Source organism: Bos grunniens, chromosome 18, assembly GCF_055505025.1.
Source record: "Bos grunniens cultivar Pamir isolate PY7600 chromosome 18, Bosgru_T2T1.0, whole genome shotgun sequence".
Lineage (NCBI taxonomy): Eukaryota > Metazoa > Chordata > Mammalia > Artiodactyla > Bovidae > Bos > Bos grunniens.
The window spans coordinates 40,745,001-40,755,855 of NC_141182.1; the positions used below are offsets into that span (position 1 = coordinate 40,745,001).

Below are 10,855 nucleotides of genomic sequence, written 5' to 3' on the forward strand. Positions count from 1 at the left end.
TCTGATTCAGCAGGTCTGGGGAGGCCCTGAGAGTCTGCACTTGTGAAGTGTTCTCCAGGGATGCTGGCACTGCTCGGTCCTTGAACTAAACAGGATTCTAAGAGTCATACATCCTTGGAACTCCACTGTTTGGCTTAAAAATCATGTCTTGCTCTTTCTCAACATCCTCCTCACCTCAGAAGAAAGTCCATTATGTTTAGGTTTGTGCCTTTTAAAAATTGGCTGTTAATGGCCATGTCCTTTTTTTTTTTAACAGCAAAACACCGAATTGCTCATAAACCTCACTCCAAACCAAAAACTTCAGATATTTTTGAAGCAGAATTTGCAAATGATCTAAAATCCAAGGATCTGCTTGCTGATAAGGAACTATGGGATCGACTTGAAGAACTAGAGAGACAAGAAGAATTGCTGGGTGAAATTGATATTGATAGGTACCTAATGAAAAATTTCCTTACACACATTTCCTTATAAAATATGTGCCCCTTGAATAAAATACAGAAAAGCACTTTATCCTAAAATATCAGTAACCCTACCACTCTAAGGCAAATATTAATTCTCTAGAATATTTTCCTTTAGATCAGTGTGTTCATGCACATGCCCCATACATATGTGTGTAACAGAAATACTTAATATACCTGTTTCTTATTTTAAGATTTCAGCCATATTTTGTGTAATAAATTAAGATATACCAGATATTTGTAATTATGGATACTTTATATATTACATTTTCAATGAGTTATTTTTTTACTGTAGTCAAGATAATGTAGTATGTTTAAACGACGTGTTAAAAAGAAAAATATGCATTCAGTTTAAGTTTGTGGCTATAACGTGTTTATCCTTGCTTTCCTTTGCAAACTTTTTTGCTTATTGAGCAAGTAGTTTGTAATCTGGGCTTCCCTAGTGGCTCAGTGGTAAAGAATCTGCCTGCAAAGCAGGAGATGTGGGTTTGATCCCTGGGTTGAGAAGATCCCCTAGAGAAGGAAGTGGCAACTCGCTCCAGTATTCTTGCTTGGAGAATCCCAGGGACAGAGGAACCTGGTGGGCTATGGTCCATGAAGTTGCAAAAGAGTCTGACATGACTTAGCAACTAAACAACAACAAAATTTGTAATCTGGTCAAGTAGTTATAAGTATGAAAACCTTGACCCAGTTGCCGTTTGAAATACATATTAGCGCTCAGAATTGTCAGAGTGCTCAGTGAAAGGTGTTCCTATAGAAGTTGCTATATTATTTTACTTAAATGATATGCAGAGTTACTGTGAAAAATAAGACACAGAATATTTTTTTCACTACTATTTCACCTATACTTAGGTCTTTTTAATTAACTGATACTGTTTCATTTTTGTAAATCTGTTTTGAATCTTGTGATTTTCTTCATTGCGATTCTTCAACTTCAGCATGATGTTGTTTCCATTCTGTTGCATTTCTGGTTTTGTTATTTTTATTTTTATTTTTTTGGTTTTGTTATTTTTATAAGGTCCTCAAATTCTTGGTAGAATGAAGCATGGGAAATGTGTATATATGTGTATAAATCATATACATATGTAGAAGTCTTATTTTAAAAATTATAACAATACATGCTTATAAAATATTTTGATTATGAAAATAGAAAATTAGAATATGTTACAATTCTGTGGCTGTAATTTCTGGTCTTCAAATAGAGATGATAATCTCTGTGAATTTTGTGCTAATTTATGACTGTACTATTTTTATTATATTTTATTTTATATGGCCAATATCTTCCTTGCAAAGATAAGAACATATTCTACTTATGTTTGAATAGCTACAGTATAGAATTAGCATAGAAACCATTTTTTCATTCATTTAAAAACATTTTTATTAACCTAGAAATCTAGTTTAAAAATATTCTATGCAAAACCTTATTTTTTACCTATTGAAATTAACTGAAAAATATTCTAATGTGTTTGTTTGACCTTGTTTTCTTTTTCTTTACTATTAATAGTAAGCCTGATACTGTGATTGCAAATGGAGAAGATGTGTCCTCTGAAGAGGAAAAGGAAGATCAGAACATAAATGTGAATATGATGCATCAAATAACAGACTCTCTCGCCCTCAGCAATTGTTATAACAGTCTTACAAATTCAGAACTCTTCAATGGTCAAGTGAATAGTCCATTGAACTATTCAGTGAATGGTTCAAGTTCTTACCACAGTAATGAAGATGATGATGATAATAATGATGATGGTGGTGATAGTGAAAATGACCATGATACCTTAGGGGTTGAAGATAATTCTATACCAACAATATATTTTTCTCACACTGTCGAACCTAAGAGGGTTTGTATACTTTTAACTTTACTAATTTTTTCATATGATTTGAATATTGATGATCATCTACAATTCTCTTTAAAAGAACAGCATTAACAGGGATTAATATTGTTGATAGTGCCAAATAAGAAAACCATCTTTTGCCTCTTGTTATGACCAGTTTTATCTGAAAAAGAAAAAGAAAAAGTTTAGATAGTTAGCTGGTATTGGTGTGTTCTCTTGAAGCCACAGTACAATTTGAAATTTGGTGGTCGGGAAGGAGATCAGATGAGTATTTGTGTACATTTATGATGAAAGTAACTGGCATTAGTTAAATTTTTAATTGTATCAGGTTATTTCTGTGTGAGCATATAATGAATAGGAGCATGATGAGCAAAAAGGAAAAATTTATCAGGAAATAAAAATTAGTTCCATTTCTCACAAAGTAAATATAAGCATCTCTGGGTATTCAGGACTTTATAGAGTTTTGGTGTTTTAGAGCTGGGGTTACTAGAGCGAGAGCTTCTAATACAGCTTTTCTTAGTATCAAAAGACTTTTTGTTCCCTCTTTACTTATTGTAGAATCCCCAGTTTTTAAATCCCAGATCAAAGCACGTTGGATCTTAGTGAAGGAAGGACCTTAAACTCATTCCCTTGCTCTCTTGGCCTCATAATACTGCTTTAAGGAGCCACCGGGAATTTCATCTTTCCAATTTGTCTTTCTCAAGGAAACTTAAGGCATAGAAGACTATAGAGTGAGTTAGTAATAAAACAGGGACTCTTTTGTCTTAATTTAGTGCTTTGCTTTTTTCTTTTTCTTCTTTTTAGCTATAAGGTACCCTTGTAGGGATTGCCTTTATCAAAGTTACCGGTCTGTGGTTATCAGTCTTAAGTGCCTGTGATTATTATTTAATGAAACATATTTAAAACATATTTACTATTTCTTAGGTCCTTTTAAGTGTTCGCTACTCTAATGTGAAGTGAAATAATTACATGGTTTTTTAAAATATATATTCTTGTACTTCAGACTAAAAGAGCATCTTATGAATTCTTTGGAAAAAATTGACCTATTACCAGAAAAAAAATTTTGTTTTGTGATTTTCTTTTCAAGCTTTAAGTTGGTTTTCATTTAGATAAAGCAGGAAGAATAAATAATATTTGCAGGAATGTTGTGGGGAAGAACAGTCATTAATATGGAAAGATGCTATAAATGCCGAGTAGGGATAGAAGAATAATGTGTTAATCCTGAATAGCTCTGATTTTATTTTTTTGATCCTTAAATTTTAAAAAATTAGAGGTATTTAAAAATTTTAAATAGTTAAGCATTATCTCATATTGTTTTTATGACTTAAATTTTATATTCTTACTGAATATTTATTTTAGTTAATTGTGCTCTTTGTTTTGAAATGCATAATTTAAGCCAAAAACTTATATCAAAGTAATGGGTGATGTGAAAGCTTGTAATAATCTAGCATTTAGTTTGTATGTATTTTGCTTTTTGTATAATAATAGTTGCTGATGACTAGAATTGGTCATTTAAAACTAGTCCCCAACCTTTTTTGGCACCAGGGACTGGTTTCAGGGAAGACAGTTTTTCCATGGATGGGGCAGGATGGGAGGGAATGATTTGGGGATGATTTAAGTGCATTACGTTTATTATGCTGCGGCTGATATGACAGGAAGCTGAGCTCAGGAAGTAATGTGAGCGGTGGGGAGCAGCTATAAATACAGATGAAGCTTCGCTTGCTCGCCTGCTGCTTATCTCCTACTGTGCAGCCCATTTCCTAGCAGGCCACAGACTGATACCAGTCCGTGGCCCAGGGGTTGGGGACCCCGGATTCAAGAAGTAACGCATAGAAGTATGATAAAGTAAGGACTTTTAGGTCTTAACTGATAATGCACATTATTTCAGTGTCAAAATATGTAAACTGCCTCTATTACTATTACTTCTTTAATTGTAGAGTTTATTTGTTTTAGTTTTGGCCTTAATTTGTCAAAATGATAGTGATTTTTTTGCTGTGAAATTTTTAGGTCCGTATAAATACTGGAAAAAATACCACCTTAAAATTCAGTGAAAAAAAAGAAGAAGCCAAGCGTAAGCGAAAGAACAGTTCTGGCAGTGGTCATTCTCCCCAAGAGCTGCCTATGATCAGGACTCCTGCTGATATTTACAGGTGAGTGGTATTCATAGACAGCAGAGCAGTCTGCTCTTCCTTTCTCTCTTTTTGCAACTGAGTATTTACAGGAAAAGGTTGCTCATAACACAGAAGTCTCTGACTGGAAAGTGAAGTATTTTGATAGAATTAGCTTTGTGTTTTAAAGGCTGTCACAAGCGCTGCTGAGCCCCAACACAGCTTCCCAGTTCAAAGCAAGTAGAACATTGCTCGTTTTTTTTTTGCATTTCCCCCTCTTTACTAGTGCTTTTAAAACATTCCCAATCTGGTAAAAAATTGTTGTATGTTAACTTTAGAGATGACAGTTTGTGTTTCTGGTGTGCTGGGGCAGCGCTGTGCTGCCGCCACTTTGGCAGTGCTTGGTTAGCCGTGTGGTCTACCTTTTCACAGAGTCTATGTATGCTCTTTCAATTTTTTGTTGTAATGTTTGCTGAGAAAGCTGTCATTTGAAAATATCTACTATTTTCATGACCCTTATTTGTGAAATAGTGAAAATTGCTAAATGACTTCGAAAATATATGTACGTTTTGGACAAAACAATCAAGCTGTTGTCACCCAGAACATACTTATAAATAGACTGCTGTATTTTATTGGGTCAAAAAATTATACTTTTAAAAATATTGATAATATAAAGATGTCACTTGAGGCCACAAAATTATTGTGATGGTGAAAATTTTGGATATGTTTGAATAAAATGTTTTAAATTGATTTCTAGAAAAGACTTTTTAAAAAATCATTATAAATTTATCCTGTTTTATGTTAACTAAAGAACATATATAATTTTTATATTATAGAGTCTTTGTTGATGTCGTGAATGGAGAATACGTCCCTCGTAAGTCAATCCTGAAGTCTCGAAGTAGAGAGAACAGTGTTTGCAGTGATACCAGTGAGAGCAGTGCTGCTGATTTTGATGATAGACGGGGAGTGTTGAGAAGCATTAGCTGTGAAGAGGCCACTTGTAGTGATGCTAGTGAGAGCATTTTGGAAGAGGAACAAGAAAATCATCAAAAGAAACTTTTGCCTTTATCAGTAACACCTGAGGTTTGTGTATGTCTTTAATTCATTATTTCATATAGTATCTTTGAGAGTTAAAAAGGTATTGGTAGCTCCGTTTCAAAGGGATATGCAATTTCAAGTTTTCCCCATTTTACATAGTTATTTTGGGAGTTGAAAAGACTTAAAAAATTGTAGCTGCTGTATCTTCCAGGTATGGTTTATGAATCATTAATCTTATTGTCTTTAAATTATTTTATTTTGAATAGTTATTTAATGACATTAATTGACAGGGTAATGACATTGTTTATTTTGTAGTTTCTTTGGTTCATACATGTATTTAGTCTCCGAAGTCATAGAGCCTAATTAATCGTAGGCTTGTACTTTTTTTGGTAATTAATAATTTATAAAAGTCCTTAGCAGCTCCAGTGTTCTTGCCTGGAGAATCTCATGGGCAGAGGAGCCTGGTGGGCTACAGTCCATGTATCTTAATTAGGATATATATTTTGTATATATTAATTAATGTATACATATATATTATATATATATAATTAATGTATCTTAATTAGGATATATATTTCATTTTTGGTTAGAAAATTGTTTTTGACCACGCTGTGTGGCTTGTGGGATCTTAGTTCTCCAACCAGGGATCCAACCCATGTCCACTGCACCACTAGAGAAGTCTCATGGCTAGAAAATAATTTAGCAGCCTTTAAAAAATAAATTCCACTAGACCAGACTTATAGCCAATGTTATAAAATTAAAATAGTTCAAGTAGCAGATGATGTGCATGGCTGTGTGCACACTCAGTCCCTCAGTGGTGTCTGACTCTTTGCGACCCCATAGACTGTAGCCCGCCAGGCTCCTCTGTCCATGGGATTTTACTGGCAAGAAAACTGGAGTGGGTTGCCATTTCCTCCTCTAGCAGATCTTCCCGACCCAGGGGACGAACCTGCGTCTCTTGCATGGCAGGTGGATTCTTTACCACTGAGGCACTGGGGAGGCCCAGCAGATAATACTTTTCTCTTTTAAATGCTTTGGTAGAGTTAAAGGAGAAAATAAGTAACGTATGACAGATAATTATCTATAGTTCTTCTATATTTTGGCTTGTGCCAGTGAAATTTTTAACTCTTGGAAGTTATGGAACCATTTTACAGGCTAGTGAGAGCTGTAGATCCTCTCCTCAGAAAAATGAGTGCACATGTAACAGTGTTACCTACCACGTTACACACAGTTTTGTGTATGGGGAAAAGAGTGATACTGGGAGATACCAAAATAAGAGTGTTATCGTTTCCATTATACCCACACTTGATATTTTTTATTCTTGTGTTTAGTGGGTATTTCAGATTTTAATTTAAACAGTATTTGGGAAGACTGGGGAACTCAGGCCCTTATCAAACTTATGTACCCATTTGAGTATATGTCAAATACATATTAAAATATTTATCTTTGTATATGAGTAAACATACGTATGGAGAAGGTAATGGCACCCCAACTCCAGTACTCTTGCCTGGAAAATCCCATGGATGGAAGAGCCTGGTAGGCTGCAGTCCATGGGGTCTCTAAGAGTCGGACACGACTGAGCGACTTCACTTTCACGCATCGGAGAAGGAAATGGCAACCTGCTCCAGTGTTCCTGCCTGGAGAATCCCAGGGATGGGGGAGCCTTTCGGGCTGCCGTCTATGGGGTCGCACAGAGTCGGACACGACTGAAGCGACTTAGCAGCAGCAGCAAATATACGTAAAACTGTTGCTTGTGCTTCATGTCCCTAGGTGGTACTAGTTGTAGTAAATAGTAATTGGCAATGGAGAGATCATTAGTATTTAGGTACAGTTTGTATGATTAGAATATTCTCCTTCCCTACTCCCGAAATAATTATCTCATTTGACCTGGAGACTATCTTATTTAATAGTCTTCCATACTGTTAGAAAAACAAGTGATAGACTTTTGCTGTTTTTAAGTATCTGAAAATTAGGTTTTAGTAAGGAGTTAATGTATCATGATATAGTTAGAACTCAAGTCTAGAGTTTATTTTCATTTCATCCTATTTAATAGCTTTGCATTTTGTATTGAACTGTTACAGTTAGCATCTAGCTGTTATGAATTTTTTAACATCAAAATAAATAGTTCATGATTATGGCAAGTACTTTGAAAGATATTTTTCCTTATCTTTAAATGTTAAAATATTCTTTTTCAAGAGCTTTTTTTGTATAATAAGAAGGCTCTGTACTCATCATGATAAAATAGAGTTTTTAGAAAAGTAGACTTTGAATTCCCTTTAAAAAGCTGGACTCCATGCAGGGTCTCACAGTAAAGTGTGGGAGGGTCAGGGCATTCTTGGTTCTCCTTTGGTGGGGCAAGTTGGAGCAGATTGGCTTTTTAGACTACTCAAGTGATACATTGTCTTAACTGATTTGTTCACTTGGTAGACAAAGGAAAGTAAAATATATTTGACAGTTTGCATGTCAAATGCGTGTCAAATTTAAGTTTGTACATAATGAGTTTTTAGAAGATGAAAGTAAGGAGATTCCAAATACTAGAAATCTTTAAAAAAAAATCATAACAACTTGATTTTGATGGATCTCTCCTTAAAAAGATACAGAAAAGACCTATCTTTGGTTTTATTTCCATCGTTTTATACACAGTATATACATTTATACATACATTTTGTACACATTATATACACACTACAGTAGACAAAAAGAAAAAATGTCCAGCAAATAGGGGGTTGAAATTAAAGAATAATTTTTGTGGTGCCTTGATTTCTGTTACTGAATTTATTGCATTAAAATTCGAGATAGATAATTATTTCCACTAGCACCAGCACTTTTAATTTTCTGTTTCCACTGACCTTAAATAAAATTGAGGCAAGATGCAATAAAATAATCAAATAATTGCATAAATGGACACCACCTAAGAGATGTCACTGCTACTGAAACTGGGCTGTAGGCTTGCAGGCAGGATGGCCACCATAGGATAGCTCATTTATCAGTTGATGTTTGACACTCTAATAGAATTTTTAATTTTAATACATTATTTTTCACAGCATGGTCTGGATGTAAATGGAATGAATGTATGAAAGTTGAGGACCTTTTATTTACCCATTTTTTTAAAATCCCATATGCACATGTTTTTACATTTTGTTTTCTTACATGTGTACTATTAAACATCTATTTGTATTGGTGGTGTAATTAAGATACTTTTTAATGGTACTTGATTTCTATGAGCAATTTGTATTTTGATGTTGTAGTTTTGTGTATCAGAAAATCTTATGAAAAGAAATGTCTGATTGGCACTGCAATGCAGGATAAAGATTTTGTGGGCATCTTATTTGTGTTTTGTTATCATAATCTGATTTTTTTGTCTTCTAGGCTTTTTCTGGAACTGTAATAGAAAAAGAGTTTTTGTCACCCTCCTTAACACCACACCCAGCCATGGCTCATCCTGTGCTACCCACCATTCCAGAACGAAAAGAAGTTCTGTCAGAAGTATCAGAAGGAACTACAAAGAGGGTTTCAAAGTTCAAAGCTGCTAGATTGCAGCAGAAAAACTAGGGCCTGCCTAGGAAATGGGAGTTTACATCCTAAAACGTAGTTTTGCAATTGTTTAGAAAATGTATAGCAAAGTATGTTACATGTAATTTGAAATAAGGCATCCTGAATAAATTTGGCAGCAAGTTCTCTTACTCTTATCAGTGGTATTAAAAAGAAATCAAAGTAAATATTTAAATACTTTAATATTCAGCTTGTTTTGTTAATTCTCTGAATACCGTCAGCACTCACTGTTAGGTTTGTCATGTCATACGGTGGCAGCATTTTGAATTATTTTTCAAAGAATGCTGTTCATATGTGTTGTTTTTGTGTTTGAAACTAAATACTGGCAGTTTTGTTCCAGCTGCGATATTGTGCACACCATATGGATCATTTTAAAGAAACTTTTAAAATTTCAAATAGATTCAACAATTATATTACTTGCTTTACCTTTTTAAAGGCACTTTAAAAAAAAATCTACTTCTTGTAGGTTTTGCAGCTAGGTGGCTATTTAAAAAATCTGTCCCTGTTTGACTGTTATTCTATAATCTCTACGGTAGAAAGCTCCATGTACCCAACAGAAAGTTTCTTTGATTGAAAGAACGGTGTTTTGTAAAACATTTTTTTTTTAAGTAAAAATTTTATGAAACTTGGTCTCTAAAATGTTGTGAACTTTATGACTCAGAATTCAGTATGGAAATGTCTTTCATATGTATGCTGCGTGCCCCATACAGTGGGTCCGTGAATGCTTACGGCTCCTCAGGCGGTTCTCCCCGAGTGTGTGCAGTGTTAAGCAGCAGTTTATTTTGGGAGAGAAGGAAAGGTTGTCTAGATGATAGAAGTACATAAGTAAATTTTCGTAAATAAGAAATTTTATGTTTTAATCTTCTGAACATTTTCATTCTTTAAGGCTACTTTCCTACTAGTAAATAATTGAATAACATATTTACTTTTAGCAGAACACCTTAAAATAAAGAGAAATTTATTCGAACATTGAAAATTACACTTACAAGTGTTAATCATTAGCTTGATGCATGCTAAAATGTAGCTTTTAAAAAGCATTCTGCATTAGTACTAAAATAGCCATCAATGCCAGTCCACCCTCTATTCATGGCTAAATATTTAAAGGTTATTTATAGCTTCTTTAATGAATTCTTGCTTAAACAAAGTGAAATTATGTCCTAGAAAAGTAGAAGCTATTTGTAACTAGAGCAGCACAAACTGTAAAAATTTTATGAATATGTATCTTAGTAATAAGGGGATGAGCCTGAATCCCCACAAGTTAATGGATAATTCAGAACAGAGCGCTGATTTTAAAAGATTGCCTAAAAATGTAGATTTTTTTCTTTAGTAAATTTTGATCAACTATATATATTTAGTTGAAAACTTTTTCTCTCAGCCCATCCCCCACAAAAAACAAAATAACCAAAAGTATAATCCCATGCACACAAAAGAGCCCACAGTTCCAACTGCTTGTCAGGTGAGCCTTTCTCTGATTTTCTCCAGAAACAGACTTCATTGTGGGATTACTGTGGTGTTCTTTACAGACATGTAATTTCAAGATTACTGTCATTAAATAATTTTTCATGTTCTTCAACTTCATCTTGAGCCTGTTGTTGTTTATGTAGTTTGTATTTCTTCTTGCAAGTAGATGTTTTCCATCATGGGACAAAATGGTAGTAGAAACAAAGAAGTGTTAGATTTTCTGCTGAAGACTGAATGAAGTAGTGTTGCCCCATTTCATAGCTGCAGTCTTAAAACAGAATTTCAAGTTGTAACTTAACCATATACCTTTGTTTTTTATGTTAAATTCAGTATTCAATATGATAATATGAAATTGGTCTTAAGTGTTCCCTTTTAAATCATTGTAAAATAGACTGAATTTTTTTTT

At 34.0% G+C, this 10,855-nt stretch overlaps 1 protein-coding gene across 4 annotated transcripts in view; it reads left to right on the forward strand.

The window, feature by feature from the left end:
* Positions 1 to 10,566, forward strand: part of URI1 (URI1 prefoldin like chaperone) — a 63,145-nt gene extending 52,579 nt beyond the window's left edge. For all 4 annotated transcript variants that reach the window (XM_086351703.1, XM_086351701.1, XM_086351704.1 and 1 more), the window contains 5 exons: positions 257 to 431; positions 1,963 to 2,296; positions 4,298 to 4,440; positions 5,235 to 5,481; positions 8,806 to 10,566. In XM_086351703.1, the coding sequence (XP_086207829.1) occupies positions 257 to 431; positions 1,963 to 2,296; positions 4,298 to 4,440; positions 5,235 to 5,481; positions 8,806 to 8,988 (1,082 nt within the window). In that variant the 3' untranslated portion in view covers positions 8,989 to 10,566. The remainder of the gene's footprint in view (positions 1 to 256; positions 432 to 1,962; positions 2,297 to 4,297; positions 4,441 to 5,234; positions 5,482 to 8,805) is intronic.
* The last annotated feature ends 289 nt before the right edge of the window (positions 10,567 to 10,855 follow it).